Source organism: Ooceraea biroi, chromosome 1, assembly GCF_003672135.1.
Source record: "Ooceraea biroi isolate clonal line C1 chromosome 1, Obir_v5.4, whole genome shotgun sequence".
Lineage (NCBI taxonomy): Eukaryota > Metazoa > Arthropoda > Insecta > Hymenoptera > Formicidae > Ooceraea > Ooceraea biroi.
In genome coordinates, this window is record NC_039506.1 from 17,663,828 (window position 1) to 17,691,374 (window position 27,547).

Genomic DNA, 27,547 nt, shown 5'->3' on the forward strand with positions numbered 1-27,547 from the left:
CTCGCAAGCGTTTCTCTCTTCTTCTCTCTCGACGGTCGGTTATGAGCGCGGTTATACGCTGGTTCACCGCTGTTATGCATTTATCCGTCGATTTCACGGCGTATCAAATGCTATGCCTGTCGCGGCCAGGTAGCGTGCGAATGACAATCTTTCTGGTAGATTCGTACTTATACATGCGAGCCTAGTTATTCCCGTGACAAGTATTTAGATGTGCAGAAAGTTATACCAGGTTAATTTGATCAAATTATACGTTACAACGTAGCATGATTCTATTTTTATTCATTCGTACGTGTAGTGATGAGATACAATAAATATCGAAATTTATACACTAGATTTTTTCCGATATCAGTTACTTTTTCGCAACTATTCGTGTAAAGTTTCAATTAATTACCGTCCTATTGTATATCGACTTTAAAATGTTTCTATAATAATTAAGAAATTTTATTACGGCGTTTGGGAAACAATAATCGAGTAAACAACAGTGTTTGATTGATTTTGTAAATAATATTTATTAGATAATGTGTGCTTATGGGTATTAGGTAACATAACGTACTCTAGGGTCCTTCATAGAAGGCGTACAAATCATTGTTCCAGCAATGTCTTCTAGATTAACGTAGATAAAATCGCTGCCGTTGCGATCGTCTTCCGCTCGTCGGCCGCTTTTCGCAAAACTCGTTTCCTTACGCGAAATAACAATTTTGTTTGAATATTTGACATTTAAAATCGAATCTGTTTGTTTCGCCGAGGTTGACGAGTTTATCACCTTTCGCATTTATCGTGCAAAGTTTGCGCAAGATTATTTAATTGTTTCAATAATTTGCCTATACGCTGCAACAATTTACTCGACGTATCATGTGCGATATTTGCAAGCTTTTAAAGGTTTTCGAAAGATCTCTTTCAACCTATCACGCTTTATCGCTTATTCTTTTTACTTGTATACCAAAATTTAACGACCGTAATCTACTATCAAGAAAGTTCGAGTATAAATGCTGTTAATTCATTGGCTAAAATGGTTTGTAATAGAATATCGATGGCGTATAGTAGTATAAGAATGAAATTGAATTTTATAGCGAAGTAAGCGCGTCTAATTAATGTAAAGCTACTTAGCAAACGGCGAGTTATGCGCCATATATCTCGTCGATAAGCCGATACGCAGCATATTTAAAAAAAAGATTGTTTTTTAAAAATGCGCAAACTGTCCCTACGATAAGGGTCCAATAAAACTAATTAACTATTCGCGGAAACAACCTCGTCATTTCATGATACGATTCGATTTTATTGCCGCATTTCAGACGCATCTACGACGATCGATTCGAGAGGTTCTCTTTCGTTCTCTATCGTTTCTAACATCAAACCAACCCAAACGTCTAAAGTTAGTGCGTACGCGCGTGTTCTAAATTTACCTTTCTCGCACTCTAACTAAAACTGCAAGTAAATGTACCACTTGTAAATGTGTTTCCGTAAATTTATCGAAACCGGTGTGTGTACACTCGAAAAATGTGGTTCGACTTTCTTTAAAAAATTCTCAATTAATTTGCATTTCTAATCTCTTTGCATTCTTCCGCATGAGTTGTTTCTCTCATTCATACATTTATATTCTTTCTCTCTCTCTTTCTCACACACACACACGCATTTCTTCGTTATATATGGAATGTTCCACAATTATCACCGCCCTTTCTCTTTAACAATTCTTTCAATACTGCAAATTTCAGATTTTTTAAGTAAAAGTTGTTAAGCTTTTGATTCGTCAAAAAATTGAAAGATCTTTCTTTTTCTAACTTAAAACGTCTACTTTTAAGATATCTTTTTCACATAGACACAAAGTTTTAATCTAATTTTTCTCATCAAGATATTTAAGTCATTGAATATAAAAAATTAAAAATTCTCTCTGGATATGAAAATTTTATCAAAGAATTCATAGCTGAGGAATGGCGATAGTTTTTTTCTGGACATCCTACATATGCATACGGTATATATTTATCTGTTGTCATATGGATAATAGCAAGTGAATTAGTCTCATGCACATTTTACGTGCGCAAGTACATTGATGCCTAATTTGCATAGATATTAATGTAATTACGCACATATTAATATATACACTATAATTACGTTCATAGGATGTCATGTACATGTATGTTTCTTTTTTTCATTTCCTCTCTCCCTTTTTCTCTTCCTGATTGTGTGTGTCTATTTGTAATGTATGCACATACATATGCGTATATGTATATATATATATATATATATATTTACGCACATGTATATATATACTATGTTTCTTAGATAATAAGTATCGATAATGTCTCTTGTCTATAGCATTAAGAATTAGTTTATTAAAACTTTCTCTATATCGCCTTCATTTTCATAATGTCTTTATTTGGCCATATGTTAATCCTTGCAATGTTAAATGTATTTTCGTCACACACACACACACACAGTTAAATTTCGTTTTTCTTTCGTTCTCTTTCTCTCTCTCTTTCTATCTTGCTTTCATCCTGTCACATAATCAATTTTTCTAAAAACTTTTACACGCTGTATATATAGTCATCGAACAGCTCGAGGCATCCTGCTGATTGTACTTGTATTTGTTGATAATAAAGTTCTCCTTAAACGCCTCCCATTCCGTCTCTCGTTCCCAAGTTTTCGCAACGATAAACGGCGACGCTCTTTAGAACGATATTTCCGAATGCTCCAACTCGTCACCTTTTCTAGGATTCATCTCGAGCGTTCGACAAAGCGATAAATCGAGAATGCGAGCGCACGAAAGTTTCACGTCCTCGACAAAGTTTGCAAAATGGAAAATTTACGGCTACCCGCTCTTTCTCGGACCATGTACGAGTGTTCAACGTTGATTCGATTCTCGCGTTTAGCTTGGTGACAGTCGGTGATGTTACTTCTCCTGCAAAGAGTCTTTATCTCAAGAGTCGGTGAAAGTTGCAATCTGTCTTTCATTAAATTGAAAGTATCATCTTGGTCGAATGTGGAAATTGTTAAGTCAAAATAAACTTGGACAATATCTCGGCGAATATCTCGTTGGTGTTCATAGGCGTGCGTTTTATGCGAAACAGCATTGTGACAGCGCGATTGATTTTTCTTGCATTTACATCATTGAACTATCCGAAAGTCGTAATAAAAAGAGAGATATGTAGAGCCCTTCCCGTGTGAGTGGTTTACCTTTCCAAATCATACCTTTGCCGAGATAGCGAAATCGGCAATCTTGGTAAAGACTGAATCAAGTGATTTGTTGTCGCTCGTATTACTCGATATATCGGTATTCGACCGCAAAACTTGTTTCGCGGTAAGTGATCGGGAGTACATTATCCTCATCGAATGAAGTGAAAAATATCGTAGCTACGGTCAGAAATGTGTCGCGTTATGATCTCTCTCTCTCTCTCCCTCTCTCTCGAGTACATATGTACTATTACGATCTGATTCGCTCCTTCTGCCGGCTGTACGGTTGTATCTCAAAACTACCAGTACCAGTACAGTATTTTCATAACCGATTATTCATTTCTATTATATTTAATATTCATGCAAAGCTAATTCTTCTTTAACGAAAATATCGTCAAACAGCTTATCGTACCGCAATTTTTACGTTCTAGCATAAGATATCGGGCTAATCAAAATTTCCGAAATTAAAGTTAATTATATTTCCGCTCGCAATACTTGGATTGTTCGTGGCTATCGACTGCTCAGCATTAAAATTATGGCATTATGGCAAATTTGGCCCTTAGTATCTGTCATTGAAATATGTTCCGAGTTGTTTGGGACACTGCAGGCGTATAGCGCACTGCGAGTACAAGCACGTACGCGTCTACTCAGTCATGATTGAATACATTCTATTGTATCTAACGGACGCATCCTACGTCCCGTCAAACTCGCCCATTATTGTGCGTTTAGACATGTTATATTATTAATTGTATATAATATAATAAGTATAATATCATTAATCTGAGTTTCTAGGCAGTTGCGTGTGTGAGTTGTTTATGTTATACACGTTTTTATGTAGCTAAGATTTCTTGTTCGCTTTTCTTTTCTCTTCTCATCACTTTCTTGCACTTTTCCTCTGATTTCGCTCTATGTTCGATTCGCGCTATGTATCATCTTAGAAAAATGAATTCTACGCATACACAATTGTGATCATTCTACTTGTGTTACGTTTTACAAAATGAACACTGTTTCATCTATCGGAAGAATAATTCGTCGAGCTATTCGAGAAAAGAATGTTTCACGTTTGTCTCTTTTCTTCTAATGTTCCTTTTTTGATTTTTTTGTATTTTGTATAATGGCTTAGGTAAAATGTAAACGCAAGCGTCATTTCAAAAGAGACAAATCAAACTCGAGAATCACGGTACGTCGATTCGTTTAATTTAAATTAATTTCGCCGATATTATCAATAAATAAAAAATAACAGACATTTACAATTAGATTTGACGATTTTCGCGTCCACATTCTCGAAACGCTCGAAATTATTCCAGTTCTTCACGATACCTTTGACAATAGGATCTCTTTTCTCAATCCCGAATGAATGCCCATGCGTTCGGCTATATTACTCGCTCGTATATCGCTCTCGGAGAATGATTATCTAAGTATTCCTTCGACTCAAATCGGTTCACAGCATTTGTCTCAGCGTTCGCTCGTGTTTCACCACGCGCGAAGGAAACATCTTACAAATGATTTATAAAGAATAATCGTGACGATCATTTTCCTTCATCGAAACGTAGTCGAAGGATTCATCAAGGGTTTACACATTACAGAAACGCTGTAGAAAGAACGGTATGCACGTATATCTTCCTGACGCCCTAATCGGTGGTATTGAGCAAAGTGCCGTAATTACATACTTGTTAGACTTACTCTGTACGAATTAGAAATTATGCATATCCTCCTATTGGTCGTTTATGCTACTTAATAGTAGACTACCTGGCGGTTACTTGCATTATTGCTGCTAAAATGTATGTAAAAGAGAACTGTATCTCGCTACTATGGTTAATCGTAAATTCCTTTTTTTTATTTTGACCATTTTAAACATATCTGCTAGATCTCTTGAGACAAATGCATTTTGTTAGCTTTAATTTGAGGAAAAAGGAATTTGGGTCTTTTGCTCAATCGAAAATCGAATTTTGTCGCAGAGAGAAATTCAGCCAACGATTGCACATATCTTTGGTATGTTAATGATCGAATCCTTTAAATTCTTGCATTTTTCTTAACAGATTGCAAAAGCATGTCGTTTGTCGGGAGTTTAGAGTCAAGAGTTCTTTGACAATTTCTATGAACAAACATTCCATTGTTCGTGAAATGACGTCGCAGGTTAAAGGCATTGATTGTTCTCACAAATGCACAAGTTATTGGTCATTATTTTAAATGGCGCAAGTTGATACATCCTAGATTCGTGCGAATGCAACGTTCTTTTGTAAATACTGAAAATTATTATATGTCATTTTCGGTATAGACAACTCGCGTAGCGATAGTTCTCGAAAGATATAGATTGCGTTAAGTTTTCTTTTCGTGATTCGTTTAATTAACGTTTTATTTTTTTTTCGTAAAACTTGTGACTATACGACGATTCAGGATGACAGATTTCTCGTGTAGTCAGATGCTGGCTGGTTAGCTGGATAGTGTCGGATAGTGCGTACTATCGGACCTATCACGTTGTGAGAAACTTGTAAGCGCATGTGAATTGCAACTTGAAATTATCAATGAAGTCTTCCTAACGCAATTCTGTTGTATTGTTTAAATTGTCAATGTGAACAATCTATCGCGATGTTTTCGAAACTGATGATTTCAAAGGAGTCAAGATCATTGTAAGATAAAAGCATGGCAGTGTTCATCGGTATATTGATAACGGCTAGACTCACGGGTTACGTATGCACTCGAGTAAGCATAGTCGAAATAGAACGCGGATTAGTACGATATGCGATGTAATGCAAGCTACGTGCCGAATACATTTCACGTTGATAGCTGACGCTCTCTGGTGAATCGATTTAATTAAAAGCGTCAAGTGCCGTCGTCTACTGATGCATGTTAGATGAAGTAATGTTAATTTCATATTTTGTATAAAGCAATCAATTCTCGAAAAAGACGAAAATAAAAGAGATACGAAAATTGACACTGACACGAAAATTTGTCGATTTATCGCGTTGCTATTACAGAAATTTGACATAAAACAAGACTTTGTTTTCCTTCCTTTTGTTGACGCGTATACAAACATTTTTTCAAGTTTCAGTGAATCGCTAAAGATTTTATATTCTTTTCATCGAATTCTTAATCTTATATCAGGATTTCGTTACATTTGCACATTATATAAGTGCACTTGTCTGATTCGACATTCATATAAGACATAAGAAGTTTCGAAATACCGTTGGCAAATACCGCAGTAATCAATGGTATTTTTATTGACAAATTTCGAGTCACTTCTTCTTAACAACCATCAAAATATCAATAATTTCTCTTAATAAAATTATATAAGTGTTTGAATACGAATAGTTTTCCGTATATTAAGTTTGAAAAATCTAAAAAGGAAATTTCTCTACATGAAACAACTCAGATGATAGAAATATCTATAAATTTTGCATGAGTATGTAAAATGTGTATGAGTTTATAACTCTTGCATAACGTAGGAACGAATATTTCTCAGTATTCAGGACATTTTTTCAAAATATATGTACAATATAGTCTCGTTAATTTACCTAAAAATTACAAAAGTACTATTTGCCTCTTGATGTGTGATTGTGATCTTCCTGCTGAATGTATATATAAAGAACGCTAACAAGTATAATGCCTGAGATGATAATCGTGTTATGTCGGCTTTTATTTCCGAAGCGTTTTGCTGTCGGAAATTCTTTGTAATCGAGCATTATAGTTGCTGCAATCTGTTTGTAGTTACTTGTACTACACCCAGATAGCTATCTGTTTTCATTCTGATTCTGTTTTATTATTCTAACGTGTAAAGTTCGTGCTGGTGATAAATACGATACGAGAATCAGACGGCTATAATTGGTATCAAATGTACGCTAAGAATAAACAAAGAATAAATCTCTTGCAAGAGAGTTTTTCCCGAGGATCCGTTCGATCGTTCTTGAGATTCGCGAAATAATTTATACAAGCTGTTTAAAACAAATCTTTCTAAATGTATCTTGATAGATTGCAAAAATTGCAATTCGTAAACTTGTATTCTGTGTCTGTGATTATTCCAAATTAGAATGCACCGCATACTTGAAATGATATCGTTTGCGATGCAAGTTGCAAAGCAATGGTCAAGTTTCCGGATATATTCGAAACGAGTTTCGAATCTGGACGGAAACGCCGGGCGAACAATTGCAATATGTTATATGTCAATAATTTACGAGCATGGAGAAAGTATCGATTTAAAATTGAAAAATTTTTCGTCGTAATCGGCATCACACCATCGCGAACAGCGTTAATCCTGAGATTTTGAAGACTGTTGGGGACGAGTAGAGAGATACGAAGGATCCTCGATGCCATCAATTCCGCGGAGAGATTGGTCTCGCGGTAAAATTTTATTTAAGGCGCGATGAGATCCTCGAAGTAAAAATCGGCAGTCATTTTGCGGTTTCGTCGATCAAGTTTGGCCGTTTTAGAGAGATTAGAGATGGATCCGTGGAGCCTTCTCATAGAATGAGTTTTTCGCAGCTTCTGACGATTTGGGGCACGCCTTGTCCTCACAGACTCCAGTAATACCGTGATACTCGCAGAATTTTCGATGATCGCACAAAGTCGAGAAATCCCGGCACCAGTGTCCTCAAAGAGGATCAAGATGCGCCGTAGACACAGGCCGAGTTGTCCGGTGGGCTGATCTTTTCGACGGGTAACACCGCTGCCCTGTGCCACTCGTCACGAACCTGTTGTCGAAAAAGATATTTTTCTCTGAATTTCTTTTACAACAGTGCGTTGTGACAAGATAATTTCATATGTTCCAACGATAAATGTGCAAAAGTGTCGAGTCATGTCGCGTCCAATTAGCTAAAGTATCTTCTATTCATAACCGTCGTGAACGCAAGTCGTAGAAACGATAGCCTGCGTTCGATAAAAAAAATCAGATGCATCACCTGTTCGACTTTTGCGAATACTCTGAGTAAGTTGAGGCCAGCCAGTTTCTTGATGTCTTCCTCCGTCCATGTCGGATCTTCTAGCAGAGTAGCCAATAGTTGCGGATACCTCGAGACATCCTCCAAGCCCGTGGGAGTGCTGTGGAGGGAACAAACCTCGTGAGGCTTGAACGATTTTTCCAACTTGGTCCATTCGAATTGACGTTCAGAGAACGACGCTTACGGCGCGACGCCGGCGTCGCCGTCGCGGTCGTGTCGATCGTGACAACTAAATTGTTTATTTTGAAAAACAGTACAAGTTTTGACTTTGCGAAAGTTAGTCAATACCAGGTAGCTACAATATAATTAATATCGTAGGTAATAGAGATTTTGCTACATTTTTCATGTTGCTTTGGTATTGTATTCGTGATCGACATGTACGCTATCGTACCCGCAGAAACAGGCTGATTATCACTGTGAACAAGCATTCAAGTGGGATGCAAGAGTGTCGAGTGCGGAGATATAGACTTTGTACAATTAATCAGAGACCTCATGCTACGCGTCAACTTTATTTTCATAATTTTCCATGCCTATTTGATGAAGATAATTGGTCACGTGGATATGAATTATCCTTAGTCTCGCGCTTAATGTAATAAAACGTTAAGAATCACATTAGATGCGTGTTAAATTGAGGGAAACTGTTACTTTGTAACAAGTATCATGACACGAAAAGAGAGTCACGTTGGGAAAGTTAGTGATGATATATGTATGTTACTATGCATTACGGGTACCTCTTGTACGAAAGTTTCATGGAACAAAAGCAGTTCCTCCGGCATTGTTTCTTGCGTTCCGCGTAAAATTAACCTCCCGGGATCCATAGTCTTTTCAAAACAAACGAGCAATTATAAAAATGTGTTTTATAAAAGCGGAATTCTATCCAAGTAGCTAAAAATACAATTTTATTATACACTGATCGCTCGCCCGATCGAGTGTTGCACTTTTCGTAATGTGACTGAGTTAAGTGATTATGTGATTGAGCAACGTCGTCTCTGAACATCTTGCATGTCGTGTAAGAATAAACACACACAGTGAAAGAATAATTACAAATTTATCCCGTCAAAGCCTGCTCCGATCCCGACGTGATCGATCCCCGCCACCTTACGTATATGATTGATGTGTGCTGAAACAATATAAAGATTTTAATCATTCCGTTATAGCGACAGCTTTTGTCAAAATGACAAAATGCTCATTCATTACAAATGCACGTGCACTTGTCCATGAGATGTAAATGCGACTGATTGTGCGTGAGGTAACCCACTTGGAAGATTCTTATGCATGCACGCACGCAAGACACAAACAATATTTATAGTTATTATATTTATATTATTGTATAATTGAGATATTGTCACGACAACCAACGTTTCGAATATTCGTCAACGTCGAATAATCAAATAATAAGATAAATAAATAAGATAGAGACAACTATGTTTCTTGTATTAAAAGTAAATGAATAGAGACGAATTGCAGAACTCTTGCAAAATTGAGATGGATGCACGATTTTCGTTTGGTATTTCGTAAGAAATACTCAACATATTTATCTTTAAGAATGACTTTGAAAACAAAGTTTACGATCAAGTCTCATGATTTAAAATACAGGAATGATGATCACGCGCTTGACACATGCGAATATCGATACGTTATAGCTTGCTGCCAAAGCATGGCTTAGAGAGTGCCGCTCGGTGAGTAGCGTTGTACGTACCAATAACGTCTTTTATGGTAGCGGTACTGTTGCACGTTATGAAGTACGTATAAAAAGGAACCATCGCCACTCCGCCATTCTTAGCCTGCGAGTAAATTATGCATTAATGTCATGCGTGTCGCAATCGCGTATTTCTTTTTTTTTCTCTGTCGACTGTCAAATGCATAGCACGAGAATAGTAACATTTGCAGTAAAGAGCGTTACGATGTATGTACATACATAATTAATTACTATAATACAACTAGAATACATATTCGTAAGGAAATTCATATGTCGCCTTCTTCGCCGAATTAAACCTCGTTTGGCAAAAAAATGTCTTCTTTTTATCATCCCGAAAATTCGATTCTATTGTAGGAATCTATTAGAAAATTGTAAACGTTGTTCGTCCTAATTCGGGCGACCTAACGTTACTTGAATTACATGGACAATATTAATAAGGACAGCAAGACAACGCGGTTAATAACACGTTATCGGACCGAGCCACCTGAGGTTAGATCGCCGTCACTATCTTTTCGCGGGTATAATTAAGGGAATATCGATCGTGGAAGAAAGTAAAGTTCGCGGACGTGGAGATGTTAGACTGATTTGAAAAAGCCGAAGAGAAACGTCGGATAACTTGCTATTAATTAATTAGTAACTGTCTTCCTCCTCTCTTTCTTTTTTTCTTCTTATGGTCGGTTAACAATCTTTCATGTACATTATCTTGCAAGAAGGCATCCCTCTCTCTCTCTCTCTTTTAAAGATAAAGTAAATTTGTGAACGATATCAACGTTGATGTAATTTTTCTAAAGAATAACCGTTTCGAATAACCGCACCGGACAAAAAATTTCGTATACCATATGGTTAACTTGGCTGAGCCAACTGTCACGCTATTACCGAGAGATACCAATTACCAATCGTCATGCCGCGCTCACGCGAATCTAACAGGCGAGCAAAAATTCCGATGGACGCACCAGAGTACGAGATTAACGCCAATCGCGGTAGATAGAGGTGTGTGCAGAATTACCGGTAATGACGTGGATTATGCTTCAAAGTTCCCGTGTGCACGCTGTTCCATAACACCTATTCTCTAAATATAGTCACGTTGTTTTGGCGCGTTGTTTCCGGGCGCCGTTAGAAACCATTTTGATATATCTCCTCCGAGTTTCGTCGATTGCGAATAGTTGGCGATTATCTCGTTCGTTGCTACTCCAACTCGAACAGTTTGTTCGCTGATACTTGGTGCACGTTGATACACAGATCCCACGCGTTCTTGCATGCTTCTCACCCCCGCCCCCACTTCTCGCACACGTTTTACAACTTTGCGGATTACCAACCACTCTGCCATTCGCGCTCGATTTGCACCAACGATTTACGATTCGTATTTCGCGAATTTCATTTCGACGTTACGCATCTCGCGGATATCGGATCTGTCGATAAAACTTGCGTTTAATCAACCGCGAGTTTTATAACTCGCTTTTTTTTCTACTTTTCAACCTTTTTTACTTTCTCTCGCACATATGATTTTTATTCCCTTTGGTTTTTCTCAGATATAGATATATTTCATTATGCTTTTTATATCGGTATCTCGTGATTACGCGAACTCGGACTGTCATGCACCAATACTGAACTTGGCCTCATCGATCCGATTGGCCCGCGCGACGCGAATATACGTCGAGCCAAAATCAAATAATCTCGCTGTGGTTGAACGCCGCGACGACGAGTAACTTTCGCGCGTACCGGTTTACATTTTCGGCAACGCGCAAACGTGTGCTTTGATTTCCGCGTCCGTCGTTCGTAGCATATGGCAGAACGTATAACGTACGCGCGAGCGTGCTCGCAGTCTCTCGACTGATCGATCTCGATGACTCGCGCGATATCGAGGAAAAACCTAAATAAATATGTAAATAAATCCAGTTGCGCAAGTCGCATTTAACGCTCTTTTGGCCGTTAATATATATTATATATATTAGTTCCGTTTCGCTCTCTGATTGTCTATTATCGTGGGAGGCACGTGATACAGCAACAACGGATTGATTCGCCTTTTTGGGCGCGCGAGCGATTGCATTGTCACATTTCTGTCCACGAGATGTTGAAGAACTCACCAGATTTCTGAGCACGTCGTCTGGCACGTTTCTGGTAGAATTGCACAGCGCCCTGGCAGCGCTATGCGAGAAGATCACCGGTGCCCTCGTCGTCTGCAAGGCCGCCCTCATCGTTCTTGTCGAGACATGCGAGAGGTCGACCAACATGCCTAGCCTGTTCAATTCCCTCACGACTGCCTGAGGAATAATGAATGAGGACCAATGCGCGTTTGAAATTTTCCTTTCTAGAAAATGTCGCGTACGACGACTTAACGCTAATTCACGTGGCAATGACACGCTCTCGATTCAAGCGTCATTGACTTTCGTACACCGATCATCGATAACACCGATACCGAAAATACTTAAATACTGCAGTATAAATAAGGAAAGCAAAATATCGAAACAATCCGAGTGTCATAAGCGTTCCACAAAGTCCAAGGTGATGAACCGGAATGTCGAATAGGATGGCGGGTGCGGGTGAGAAAAATATAGCATGAAAAATGAAGAAAATGCTGAGGTTTCGGTCATAAACGTTAGCCGAAGATGCACCGGCAACCCTATACTCATTCGTATTAGTGCGACAATGGTGACGACACGCAGGCTTTGATGAGCGTTAATCTGAATTCTTTTCAAGCGCAATTAAATTTTATTTTCGAGACATTGAGAATTGTTACTAATGTGAAACTGCAAAACACATTCAAGTAGCATAACATTTCATCTAACTATAACATAAAGTGAATTTCAGAAAACTATTTATTAATAATTATTTATTAATAATTATTTAGGAATTTGTCGTATTAATTTTCTTGACACGAATCCCGGTAAAGGCAGTCCTGTCGATGCAACTGGAAAAGGAAGCAATGGAAGGTGGCTGGAAGAACGAATCACAATGGTCTCGTTTTTCTGGCTTTAAGGATGAGGGTGTACACTTTGCTTTTCTCGGCGCGCACGATCTCATCCAAACGACGCGAATGTTGTGCATTGTTTTTGTAGGAGAACCGTCCGCGATGCACGTTGTTTTAGTGAGGCTGATGATTACGCGGTATCTCATCCGTCAAGAAAATTCGCCGGTGAAATAGCCAAGGAATGTCATTGTAGTAACAGAGCGTTTTGAAAAATAGCAGAAATGGCAAATTTTCGCGCGTAATTGAACGCCTGCTGCCGAGCATCGCATGCAGCTAGGCTGCGAAACTAATCGTCGCATCCGAAAGTCGCAATAAAATCAAGCATACATTGCAATCGTGACATACGTATATACATATAATGCCGCGAGTTATCGCCATAATTCCACGGCGTCACGTATTAACGGTGATTCAAGGTGCGAGCGTGAATGCGTCGTGTACTGCCGCACCTGCTAAACGGTGCCGGAAAATATGGGTCGTTCAATAGGAATGACAAAGGAACAAGAGAGTAAAGGGCAAAAATGTTCGTCCAATTGCGCGTTGCGCATACATGTACATGCAGCGGACGAACTCTCTTCACCGGGATGTGTGCCGTTCATTGCCGGAAATGCATGTCGGTATTTACAACGGGAAAATGTTACAGAGAGCGTTCAACTATACGAGTGAGAATACGAGCCCTAGAAATGTTGAGATAATTCCGTTTATCTTTTCGAACGAGCTCGTCATGTTCTTCTTCGAAACGGCACGTGAAATTCTTTTCGTTGATGCTCTCGTACATTTACACGTAGATACTCTCTGTCTAATCTTTTATCAAGTTTTGCGGATATAATAATTGTTTCACACTCCAATCTCGAGTAAGACGAGAGCGTTAAAAAGCGTTGCTCTTCCCTTGATTTTTCGATTAAGTTTTTTTTCGCGAAAGACTGGATTTTGTATTTACCGAAAATATATATGTCTGACGAAAATACATCGTAGACAAAGTGATATTACTGCCGCAACTCGCAGATTATCAGAATTTTGTGGCGAAACGTTCACCGAGATGCCGCGCTACCAGCAATAGCATTTTCGTACCGCCGCACCGGTGTGCCGCCACCACTCACCAGTCGAGAGTCCAAACATGCGAGGGTAATGCGACTTTTCGTTGGTGCAGCAAACAAAACCGAACACATTTAATATCGCATTTAATATCGTGTTGCAGGGATACAGGAATACCTGTTTCCCGGATTAATTTATAATAATTCGGATTGGAGGATCAGGTATTTACCGTTTTCCGATAATCACCTACGATGAGAATCACTGATATCGGGAGATTGCAACACAGTCAATTATTATTCACGCGTGAATCATGCACAACGGTGTCTGTTATTACGTATAACGGGAAATAAGAGTAGCCACAAGTACATGTACGTAATAAATGGAAACGAGATTAAAACCTAAATATGAAATAACGATTTGTAAATACGAGCTCTTATTTACGAGTTGTAATTGTCGAAAAATTCCAGTCGGTCGGCACGTTCGTTGAACGCTCCATATTGTAACGAACGTCAGTGATAAACCGCGGAACATTCAGTGTCACGCGAAAAATGTCCCCCTGGAAGACCTGTCGTTTATTAATGCGAGATTTAACCACTGCAAGAGACGCGAGATAATGGGTAGGTAGCTCATTTGATTTACGTTCTCACGCGTTTCCCTCGTTCGTTTTTCTCCTTCCTTCTTCTCCCTATTCCTCCCATTAAGTTTCTTTCTCCATTTTTCCTTTCTTTTTTTTTCTTTTATCAGAAGCTGCCGTTACCGCAGCGAGACTATGAATTTCAACGAAAACTCAACCCGGCGTAAAATCATCCGATGCAGGAAGAATTTATTTCTTTTGAGCGGTTTTTCGGGCGGATTTCGGGATTCGCGCAACGGTACAACGGCGGAAACTCGCTCTGACAAAATCGTCGAACCCGTGCGTTAACGCTCGAAATCCCTCGACGAATTCCGCGCGAAAGTGGGTCGAGATATAATTTTACGAACGCGGCGGAGTGACGGGAATGATAAACGGGAATGTAGGTGGGACGCGATCGGTCGCGCGTTCGTTGACGATCATTTCCCCGGTTACGTCATGGATAAATAATTCGAGCTATCGAGACGGTGGTGGTGCCGCGATCTAAATCGCGTCGCAAAAATCGGAATATCTCGGTGCAAATGTGCGCGATGACGTCTCGTTTATCTAAATGTTCCAGACGTAAAGCCACTGGGCAATTTTCATGGCTTGAGCTGCTAGTGCTCAGCTACTGGCTGCAATTGGTTGATGTGAAGCTTAATCGTCTATTGAACGTATCGATTGTTTATGTCGATGTCTACTAATAGCACGAATAATCATCGAATGTGCATCATTTACAAGTCACGACCAGTGATTCACTTTTCACAATACTTTTATTTGCATGCAACAGATAATAGTAATAAGTATGTATGAAAGTTGCAATGAAATTATGAAGTAGACTGTGGCCGCGCGACCATGCCACGGATTACAATACGGCGGGACGCGTCTTGGCCGAAAGTCTGCGATATTATTTTTCCATGTCGCGATCGTAAAACGGAAGCTCTTTCGGAAGTGCGCGCGTGTGTGTGTAACGCGAGCACATTTTTTACGAACGTGATATTTCGCTGTTCATCGAAAAAGACAAATCCGCAACGCAACGTACAATGTAAACGTTGACTCACTTTTCCAAATTCGCTGAGGCCCGGCGTGGAGTCCTGAGTGTTGTTCGTCTCGCCAACCGAACAGACTGCCCTGCCAAGAAAATGTCTGTTAGAATGTCGGTTTGCGTCTGTGCACCGCGAAAATCCAGCAGTCGCGCTACGAGCAGTGTTCGCATTTGCTTTTTCTCCTTTCGGACACGTGAGCTTGGATGGAATAATATTTTCTAAAATATCAGGTTGCGTATGGAGCTTCGTACGTATCTACCATACACTGTGCGAATATACATTTGTCGTCATAAATTTCACGTGAGAAATTCGACTAGGTCGAATCCCCATAAACTTTATTTCTCCAATCAGACACTTGGCTGTTACGTACGTGTGTGTACACGTTGTCTCGAATATTATCGAAGCAACTCGAAGCTCTTTCGAGTTCCGTCTGATTATGTCATCTGTCAGACACAAATTAATCAGTCAGACAGGGGAGGTGACATCTCGAAAAATCGTATCTCAAGGTACAAGGTACGGTTATCGAGTGAAAGCGTGAATGGTATAAAAAATATTGGATAATTCTCTATAGCCGATCGTCGGACCGGACGGGTGATGGAAACGCTAGGGATGATTCGGCATCGTCATCTAGAACTGTGGAAAATTCAATCGGGTCGACGATCTCACATCCCCAGGGAGGAGAAGGGAACGGCACGCGACTGAAACGGAAAGAGAGAGATGAGAGAGAATAGGGTCAGAGGCTGATATTAAGCTCTGGGTACACGTCCGAAAGCAATTCGGATATTGTCCCAATAAAAGCGCGCTTTTCCTCATAGATGCCGGAAATCTCAGGCCACAGGAATGAAACCGCATTTTTACGACAAGTTTTCTTCGAACGCTGACTGTATACCTCGTAGGCGCTGCGCCTTCGTAGACGTGCATCGCCTTTGTCCCCTCCAACATACCGACAAACAAGTATTATGCTATCGTCGTATGTAGCTACTACGTCTTTGCTGCTTTCTAACGTGAGATATTTGTGTTGTATTTTATGTTTATTACAAAATTTTAGCGCCTAACTTTATAAAAAGCATAAAATTTTCATTCCGTTCAATTAATTCGTAGTCGATCCGCGCAATTACTCGAGCGACACGTTTGTCCAATGAATAAACAATAATTCGTTTTCTTCATTCCAAAAGAAGTTGAGAAATAAATGCCGAGGAAAGATTATCCTCGCGTGTCGTGAGACGGCATTGGCGTAAATTAAGGGGAGGTCAGAAGAGAAAAATATGTACTATCCGAGGAGAGATTCGCACGAGGGCCCGACGTGTGACTCCGATTCTTATTTACTGCGGTAAGCGTCACGGCGTCGAGGGAGACATAAAGCAGGCTCGAAAGGAGCACGGTGAACCAGGTCGCGATGCCCATTGTCGTATAATACGACTCGACCTTAAAGCGACGTCAGAGTTAGTGATATCGGCGGTCACCGTCGTAATTTACATCCCGAAAGCACCGAGGCATCTAACTTTGCTCCTCGAGGTGTAAATCCTATTTCGTATGGCAGGGCATACACGGGGTGAGATTATTGCCATTAGATCGTGATCCCTCTCGCTCGTAAAAGATACAATGATCATACGTGCGGTCGGTAAACGCACGCACGGTCCGTGTCGTCCGACGTCCGAAATTCGACTCGTCAGAGAAACATCGCAAAGATGGCAACTGAATTGCGCGTGATTACCAATCGTTCCGTATACGTGAAGTTTCGTCCTTGCAATTTGCGAGCTGCAAATAACGTAGGATGAGATGTTTTGTGAAAACGCAACTCGCAGGTAACGTTACTTTCGCGCAAACGGACGCACAAAAGCGCGAACTTTATTTACAACTCCACGCGATACTTGGCATCATAAACCTCTGGTAAGAATCGATTTTTCAATGCTGGAGGAGAAGCTCTTCCGTCGCGACATTGTGCAATCTCGAAAACCAGAGTGCGTATAATGACAAATTTTTCCTGTTTTTTAATGACTGTGTTTGGTCCCTTGTTTGATTGTCTGAAAAATTGTGCAAAACTGCAAATATACTTATAATAGATAATGAATAAAGAATTCGTCATTAAATCTTTATAAAATTTGAGAAATTGAGATCGATCGCGAAATGAGAGAATGATACATTATAATAGTAGATATATTAGTAACCGATTACACACACGTACATGCACGCGATAATGAGATGTCTAAGAAATTCACCTAAGGACAATGACACTGAATCTCTTTTTGATAAGAGGCGTGGTTTCTCTCTCTCTCTCTTGGCGAAACAAAGTTCCTTTCTCGCAATTTCTTTTTCGAGTACACTAGGAAATAAATGGAGGCTTTGGGGTGTTTCCGAAATTACTGAAAAGAACTTTCGCGAGCGATTCGAGAGTCCAGATTTCAGGTTACTTTGGCTTTCGGTTAAGCCGATCAACCGTGGAATTGGTTTGCCTCTAAGAGTGGATCGTGATACGAAGCACAACGAGTCTCGAGTAAAAAAAACCGGATGCTCGATGAACGAGCGGCTTGTATACGAAGAAACTTCTTGAGCGTGAGATAAGAGAAGACGCGACAAGAAGCGATGCCAAAGAAACGAAATATCCCGCAGAATCTTGATCTCGCGAATGAGAAAATGCAATCTCCTAACTTTAATGAAGTATGCAAGCGGTATATGGTATCGCGACTCGTGTTAAAGTTGAAGTACATTCGATAATAAATCAATATCTCGGTAGCGGATGAGCCATCTTCAAGAATCATTCCTACAGAGTGTCGTAACTCGGTTTTCAATATTCTTAATAATTTTTTTCTTGCTTAGTTATAACTGCTTGTCTCGTAAACTTCGACGACAAACCCGATTGAGGTTTGCATCGTTAACAACAAGTTAATTATTTCGAAGAAAATTCACGCGTAGGTACTCGCGATTCATACTCACCAGGAAGTGTCACACGCGTGTGTCAGAGTAAGATACCGCGCTCCCAGGCCGTAAAATGTCCTGAGAACACCCAGAGAATTCCCCAAGGAATGACCGCCTTCCACTCCGATCAGACTCGCGATTTTGCCTTCTCGGTGTGCCTCGATGAGACCTGTATACACGCCGCAAATTTCCATCGATGATTATTATTATATTTTCTGCATTTTACAATATGTCATTGTTCAAGTAAAATCAATCGATCATCGCGTCAGATGGTGAGCACGGTACGATGCTTCTTAATTCGGGAAAAGACGTTAGACAAGTGTCACTACTTTAATGCTATCGAAAATCCGAAAACGAAACGCGTTTAACCCTCGGGAAATCCAAGTACACGAGTTAGGTATTCCTCTTGCGGAATCATCTTTGGCAAAGTTTGTTGTCGACCGAATCACAATTCTTCCGTAAATCAGAGAGCAAAGTTTCGTTCATTTTTTTCGTCGTACCTGTTCGTCGTCTCTCGGCGTGAGTTTTATAATCCCTCCTTTTTTTCGCTGGTCAAAATTAAAGTAACACTTTGTGAGATTAAGCGAGGTCTCTAGATCGGAGAATCATGGTGCTCATAGATTATTTATGATCTTCGAAGAAGAGATCGGGAATGAAATCTCAGAAGGTCGGTCGCTCCGGGTGAGATACGAGTGAATGAAAAGATCGATAAAAATCAGCTTTTAGATCCGTCTTCGGAAGTGCTTCCAGGATTGCTGTCGCCTCATTGAAACTTTTAAATCACATCAGGCGACAGTGGGATTTTAAGCCAGCTGATTTATCGTATTTTACATCGAATATGTCGATTCGCGCGTCGATTTTATAATATTTATTTAATCGCATATTTTAGTTTTTTACTTTGCTGTAGATTTTGCGCTGATCTTGACGGCGCGGGCGTATGCGCATATGTATGTACTGAGGATTAATGATGGATCCGTCAGACTCGTAAACTTTTATCGTCCTGTTGCTTCCTATTCGTTCGTCGATAAAATCCGTTCTCACGCCGCGCTTACTAGATCCATGCCGTTTATTCTTTTGCACAGCAATCAGCAGACGCTAATTCAAAAATATGAGGATATGAAACACGTTCAGATTTAAGAAGCAACTTGGTGCGCGTGCGAATAATTCAGATAATTAAAAAATGTTGAATAATTAGAAAGGGGAAGCACGCGTAGCTAGAAAAGAAAGTAATGTTAATCCTCAAAGTTGTTACGCGCTTGTTCTCTCGATTTACTTTTTTATCATGCAAGACTAAGCTAAAGCATTTTATAACATTTAATAGGACTTGATAGCTTTTATCTCGACAGAAGAAAGCCGTATACTATCTTCTGAGGCCACTGATCTCGAAAATTAAAAAACCGGTAATCTCCTTTTGTAACTGTTCTTCGCCTTTACTGCTTCGAACGAAGCTCGCTCGGAAGTAGCTTGCCTCGTTCCAAAAATAAAACGAATCTAAATGAATGCTCTTCCGCGTTTTAACGAGATTTCTGCCGTTGTTACAATTAATTGCTGCATCTCACGCGACGAGTCTCTATTCACGTACAATCACGTCTAAGAGCGGTTTTACAAATAAAAACGTTATAATCATTTTCGAAAGTGCGCTTTTCACCACCCAAGCGTCATCGCGAGACAAGTTCGCGTGCATGAGCCACTGGCTTTTCCACCTTTTGCCTTCTTCGTGTCGCGACCTTCTTTGCCATTTGGCCAAGTTCCTCGAGCTTATGAAAATGGCTGACAGCTTTCCGGACCGGGTTACTCGCGATAAGTTCCACTGGCAGACTTTCGTTGCGAGGCGAACCAGTACCAGTATCAGTCTCACTTCTCTTCGCTTGTTATCTATATTTCGATGTGCGTAACTTGATCTCAAGCGCGCGCTACCATCGATCATTCGTTTGCACAGGTTTACTGCAAAAATGTTTTTGCATCTGCGACAATTGGTGTATCTTGATAAGAAAAGTTTTGACGGACAGGGGAGGGGGAGGATTACATCCTGTCTCAAGCAGCACATTTTATATCGTTATTACGTTGGATCGATATCCGTAAAACGTGCACAAACAAGCCGGGTCTTTCTCATCAGTAGAAACCTTCGCCGATTATGGCCGATAGCTTAATACTTTCGTTCATCGGTGATAAATCTTTCACAGCACAAAGTTATGCCATTGAATCGATTCCAATAACGACTCTCCTCTTGAACTTTGAAGAAGCGGAGCAATTAATAGCAGTCCTTTATCCTCTCAAATCGTCTCAATGCGAAACTGTCTCCAAGATGGTCGTTTTCCGTAATATTTATTGTCCGTGGGACTGGCGATTAGCGTACGTACGTTTAATAATATGTAATGCACGCTGGCCACGAGAGAATTCTTTGAGTTTACGAAAGATTAGATAGACTCGAGATTAACTGGATTGTCGGAAGACACGACGGAGGAAAGAGAGCAGAGGGAAAGGAGGATTCCTAATAATACTGGATTCAATTTGTCATACGTTTTGGCAGGGTTGAAGATTCTGCTTTTCGCGAGCGATACCGCGCGCAAACGTCGCGAAACGTCGGGACTCCTGACGGGTATTCCGATATTGGGATATCCGATATTCCGAGATTGGGAAAATGAATGTCCAAGAGAGTGTGTGTCTCGTGTGCTACAACTACCATATAATGTCATGTAATGCGGTTCACGCGAAGCGTTGAACGCAGATCAGTGCTGAATACTCACCTTTGACGGAGGTAACCAGGGTTAAGTGTTGAGCATTCATTTCGGCGAGACGACGAATCACGTCGATCTGTTCCAGCGAAAGTTGGACTGCGTTTAACTGAGCGGCACCGCAAGGAACGTAGGCGGACCAGAACTAGAAAAAGATATTCGTCGTATCGCACACATTCCAAATGAGTCGGTCGGGTACAAACGTATTCACGTATTTTGGGATTTTGTTACTACGTTTTCGCTACTAGGCGTTTCGGATGGCCAGATAACCCGATGGAAACGCTTATCCGTGGCGCGGAATATCTCGATGTTGCGCGCGCATAGATCCACTCAACCCGTTGGGTTAAACGCTCGCGGTGCTCAGCGAATGTCGAATTCCGCGGATCGGGCAAGCATCCGACGTGCGTCGTCGAGCAATCGAACGTCAATATCGTCCCGTGACGCGCAGCACGCGGGATAGCTAGCTGCGGGAACACGGGAATACGTTCGGTCCGAATTTCACTGTGCTTTGAGGGAGAACTAGCGTTACCAATTACCCAGCGGTCTAATTAGCGCCGAGTTGCCGCGCGCTGGCGTAAATATTGAATTTTGGTGTAGTCTAACGCGATTGGCATTCTCGCGCACTGCGGCTCTCTCCCGACGTCAACGTTATTATACTAATCGCATAACGACATGGATGGGGTGATGCGTCGGGGTAGCGAAGTTGACAGCGCGGCCTGATACAGATGAAAAGAGAATCGACCGAGAAGAAAAAGAAGGAGAGATGCGAGGTGACGTTTGTGCGACTAAAACGAATTCTCGTAGAAGCATGCAGAGGTATCGTCGCTCGGATTCATCGCGGATGTCTCCTCTGGACTAGCGTTTCTGAACGTGCATTTGCACCGATGCCGATGCCGCGAGTTTATCACGGATTTTTACTCGCAACGTTGTGTGTCGCAACAACGACAGTGGATTCGGTATTTTGTGTGACTGTAAGAATATTGTCAGACATTGAGCATCGCTTTGGAACAATTAATCGGTGAGGTTACAAACGCCCACGATTCATCGCACTCGCTGCTAAACGGCTGCGAATCCAAATAATTCACACAGTATTTTGCGGGCTAATTTACACGAGTGCGTGGACGCGCGTGTAGACATCTTTCCGGTAGATCGCGCGGCAGATGCGCGCGATAGAGGGTTATTCGTCATGGCGAAATAGACGCAGGGACGCTAATAATCTGATGCCGCTAACTGATGGAGTTTGCGTCGCGAGCAGCAAACGCCGAGCTGATCAGACGTTCCCTATCTCCCTATCGTCCGGACACCCTTTCCCCCGATTGCATGGCGAATCGCAGTTAATAATGATATCACGGAGGTAATATACGGCAGATAAAACCGTCCAACCGGAAAGCTACGTGCCTTCTTGCAGAAGGAAAGCAGATAATACTGACGAGGTTCGGCTTCAAAACATGCGACGGCTGCCGACGGAATATCCGCTCGATGGCTGTGCAACGTTTCGAGAAATCTGTCCCGGAAACGTATTTATCGAAGAAAACGTATCGCGAGAGAGCGTCTGCGCAAACTGGATGAAGGATAAACAACCATGTGGATTAAATGGAAGTCGACGAATGCTTCGTCGTTGTGCCGTTGGGATAACGTGAAATTTTGCAAACTTAATTGCGCTGATAAACGTCAAGATACTTACATGAACGAGTATAGAACATGTAGGAAAACTGCGCGATGGCTATGTTTGCACCTCTTTGCATCCCTGCATCGTTGAGAGGTACATGAAGAGTTCAGTGAGAAGCTTCATCGTTTTTACGATGTACTATACAGTACGATACGTATTATTTCGTAGAGTAAAATGTAAAACTCACAAAACTCGTGACTGTGTATATGCGCCAATCAGCGAAAGTCATACATACTTCTTTTTGCTAAGACAAAGTCGCTCCGCGGTGCAAGTGCACTCACAACTCGTGAGAGTTCTCTCGTTTCGTATTCCGTCGAAACAGCGTTTTCGCTACAAGAAAATCATTTTCTTGCTTTTGGAATGGCTTGCATCACGAGCGCGCTATCTCGCAATAGAGGAAACCTCGTAGGAGGTCAGGTGGTAAGGGTATAACGTCGGAGCGAACAACAGCACGATAGGGTCGCTGGTCCAGCGCGACCAACTTTGCTTTGCGGATGAAGCTTTCAACTCGCTGATTATCTCTTATCGCGGTTCCCTCGTTGCAAACTTTGACAATCTTTTCGCGGTCACGGTACTTTCTCCGCGTTTTCGGCTCGAGGAGAAGTCGAGGGCTGGAGGAAGGGCAATGAAGGTAGAGAGCAAGCGGGGTAGGAATTCCGTTTCCGTCTCTGTCCGCGTCCCAACCAACTGGGAAGAAATGGAGTTTCATCATGCTTCTACTGTGGCAAATTTGTTTGTGAACAAAATTGTCATTGTTAAGGATATCCAGCTATTCACTTAGAGCTTGTCTCGCATCTCCTCCATGCTGCACCGGATAGCCGAAAACCAGATTTGTCGTTTCATATTTCCGCCACGAGTATCGCATTGTCTTATTTTCGGATTTTGTCAAACTTGAAACAAAAGTAACTGATTTGTCAACGTGCGATCTCCTGCACGTAGATCAATCATGTCTCTCATCAAAACGCAGTTAGTCAAATTTCCATCACTGGCGAAAAACTTTTGCGTCAACTACTTCGCAATTCCCCGGACGCTTTTCTGCACCGCTTCTAGCGGATGAGTCGCGATGCTTTTTCGCGCTGCTTCCTTCGACTTCTTACGGAAAATGTGAGAAAACCATTTCGCCACCAAACTCTGTTCGCCATTCTCTCAGAATACTTTTTTTCTATGCACAAGTACTCTGAGCCTTGAACTTTGTAGATGTGAATTTTCGTTGCGCGCTAATGCACCTTCGATTCTCTTGTTTCGTAGTGAATGCAAAATAAGCACAGCTATCAGTCATTTTGATACATTGACTTTGCGAGTTATCTATCGTGAACTTTTAGCATATAAAGAATTTCTCTTTAGCGAGTGCTCATTGCGTTTGGCTAACGCTTACATTGGTATTAATAATAATATTGATAACGATATTTATACAACCAAGAATATGGAATTTGAATCTTTCCGTAGTTACGGTATCTTTGTTCTCTTTTCGAGTTTAGGGGAGGAGAGCGATTCCGCATTCAGTTTTCGAGCCTTCGCTCTCTCCCTCTCCCTCCCTCTCTCTCCCTCCCTCCATTTTCCGAGCAAGCTTTTATCTGCGGACGAGCACTCAGGAGCAACGAAGTTGGTCCGTATGGACGTGCTTACCGCTCTGCCTGGGCCCACCATTAAGGGCGGACTCCAGCTTAACCCTCGATGGATTTGTCGTAGGGCTTACGTGACTATGGCGCGTTATTTATATTGCTGTCGGTCGTAAAATTGCTAAATAAATCGCGCGCCCATAGATGCGACAGTAAATCATAGCTGACGGGCGCGACGCGATGCGACGGAGCTGTCCTGTAACGCGAAACGGTTGTGCGTAAAATTTATATTGCGTACGTCAACGCGTACATCTGGAAGGGACTCGACGAGCCGTGGATCGATAGCGTTCTAAATGGTGCATTGTTGTTTGAAAAATATTAATGGTTCAACGATGGATATGTGTAGTCTTTCAGAAAACGAACAAAGTTGTTGAAATTTACACACAAATGGTCCATGTTCCTTTTCCATCGCAGCGTATTTTTTCCCTCTTATATAATCGGATAATAATCGTTCGATAATTCAGAGTATTCGCAAAAGTATATATTTTTCTTTCCTCGTGTACACGAAGGAACTTTTTGATCCGTTTGTCGCGTCCGAGGCTTCATCTGGGTATTTTCAACTCGACAAACGAGACCACACGAACACAGACGAAGATGCAATAAATGTCTAGAGTTTGCGGCGCGCACCAAGTTTTTTTTTCTATCGAATCTTAATATTTATTCAAGTCTAGGAGAGGACGAGAGCAAAAGAGCTCTTGGACAAGCAGCCTCAGGGAACTAAAAAATTGAGTTTCATCAGCGTAGTCTGCTTCTCGTCAGCGACAATGGCCACGTCTTTCGTCGCAATTGTTTCGATAATTGAATTAGGAGTCCCCGGTATCTGCGATTCGAGAAAGAGGTTATTTCGCTATTCCCTTTCATAACGCGTCCAGAATTTCAAATTCGATTCGAGTACGATTGTCAAACTGATGTCTCTCATGATTTGTCGCGTGATTCAATCGAGTATTTTGACGAGTTGAGAAGAAAGAAAACAAATAATAGAAATTCAGATTTATAATTGTCCTGTTGTATCATCTGCATCTCCGTTATTTCAACAGAAGGAATTGAATTTCGCCAGTACGCGGGACTTTATCGGCCATCTTAAAGCGGATGCTTCCGATGCCAAGTTAGAGAATCGGGTAAACAACGATTTGGCTCGTTCTCGTTGTATAGGCGGGAGGAATAATGGCGGCGAAAACGTTTCTCTTTCTCTCTCGCTTCGGTGTGAGGAAAAAGAGCATTTCAGCGTGCGCGCCGCGCCGCTGTTACATTCCGCGCTTTATGCAGCGAGATCGAGCCAGTTTCCGTTGAAAAAATATCTCGCGTCTCTCCCGATTATAATCGTACAAGCGGAACGGTCACGTATTCCGTCGGCCGAAATCGTCATGCCGCGATCGTCGACGTAACTCATCTTCAACACGATGCCAGAAATGAACCTTTTGGCAAAAAGCCCGAATAATCAATATCTCGTTATTAGCACGGTACGCTTTACAATCGGCAAATGGAAGATACGACGAAAGAATAACTCAGGGGATTTGAGAGCAGGCAGAGAGGAAGCGAATACGCTTTTCGTTAATTCATTGACATTCTCGAATTCAGGTTGGTCGAAATGGAACAGGTTGAGTAAAGTTCCTTTCTGTCAGTGTTCGCTCGTCCGTGCAGAGGGAATGCGTGCAAATCAAGTAAAGGACAAAGCCTCCTCGATGATACGATATACGACGTCTTTTTCGCAGTAGATAGATCCGTTCTCTCAGAATGACCAGGTGCAATGCCATTATCCAATATGACCTAATTATGATAGTGGTAGACCATCAGAGCGCCATGCACCCGCTATAAATGGACCCGCGTAAACCAGTCCTGCGTGCGCCAACACCGACTATAATACCCCTCTAGTAATAACGGCCAATTCGCCTCGGTCCTCCGCCCCAGTGGGTCCTCATACCGCACGCTCCGTTTCTCATCGGCCGAGAACGTAACGCGTACCTGCTATGCCGAATCATATCGATCCGTCCAATTGATTGACGTATCGACACCTGTCGCTGCTACCACAGACCTTCGTAAAACTTGGCATCGTGGTGGATCACGACCAATCAGGTCGCCGATTGCGATTCTCCGCGTGTTCCAAATCGGCTTCGTGATAAACGACTTTGCGCGATCGATCATTGACAACGAGTTGAAAGAAGCTCGACCAGGCGCTAACTCTCTCTTTATTAATCTTTATCAATATTTATTACACATTATTATTACAAGTCTATCTATCAAATTATATGTACATAATAATTATATCAAAACACTTTCTTTCTCTCTTGTTCTAATTGTAATTACGCATACTTTGGCGGCATTTGTAACGTGTCATAGCAACTGAGCAATGCATGAAATACGCTGTGCATATATCGCTCAAAGAGTATTGTTTACCAAAGGTACAGTCAATGTTCGTAATGCAAGAATATCTTCGCGCAGAAATCAAAGGTGAACAAGAACATAGGCTGAATTCTAATGATTTTCAAAAGTGATTGACATATCGACATCTGCCATCCGTACCGCTTGATTTCGTTATTGTATCGTGCAATTTCGACGCTTCATCGATTTTTCTACATTGCACAAATTGCTCCACTACAAAAAGTCGATATAGCATTCAAATGATTCTTACCCCTATTGCCATTTTAATTGAATTACTGAAATCAATTAAAACTTAATAACGCATCACCATATTTCGCCGAGTGCGTTATAATTTCGGTAAGCGGATTGCTCGCACGACGACTACGAGGATTTAATATAATTGGACGGGCGCGCGGGCTCGTACGATATAATTTCAAGAAATAATATTTAATTTATTTCAAGCTTTGGTAAAAAAAAAACGAGAAATAGGATACAATGTATGCGTAGCGACGTTATTCGAATAACGCGTGCAAAGTATAGGTACGTTTACCAAACGTAGGAATTCGAGTGAGAGATGGCTGTCAAGAGAAACAGATCGGAATTGTCACTCGCGTCTGGATAATCTGATACTTGGCTGATGTATCGACATCTCTGATCGAATTGTACCATTTACCGTGATTGAATCGAGATCTTTGATTACTAATCGCTAATCGGATTTAAGGGACAAAAATTGTGTGATTCTAGAATTTCGAATATGTATTTATTATAATGTTGAACAGAAAAAAATTGTATC

At 41.2% G+C, this 27,547-nt stretch overlaps 1 protein-coding gene across 5 annotated transcripts in view; it reads right to left on the minus strand.

The window, feature by feature from the left end:
• Positions 1-489: 489 nt before the first annotated feature.
• The window catches only part of LOC105274991 (dipeptidase 1), a 64,618-nt gene continuing 37,560 nt past the window's right edge, over positions 490-27,547 (minus strand). For 4 of the 5 annotated variants that reach the window (XM_011331557.3, XM_011331555.3, XM_020030235.2 and 1 more), the window contains 4 exons: positions 21,121-21,253; positions 18,392-18,542; positions 15,473-15,542; positions 9,931-12,062 (listed from right to left, as the gene is read on the minus strand). In XM_011331557.3, the coding sequence (XP_011329859.1) occupies positions 11,466-12,062; positions 15,473-15,542; positions 18,392-18,542; positions 21,121-21,253 (951 nt within the window). In that variant the 3' untranslated portion in view covers positions 9,931-11,465. Of the gene's footprint in view, positions 7,857-8,063; positions 8,203-9,146; positions 9,223-9,801; positions 9,887-9,930; positions 12,063-15,472; positions 15,543-18,391; positions 18,543-21,120; positions 21,254-27,547 lie in introns of those variants that run through there. The other variant, XM_020030236.2, reaches the window with a different exon arrangement.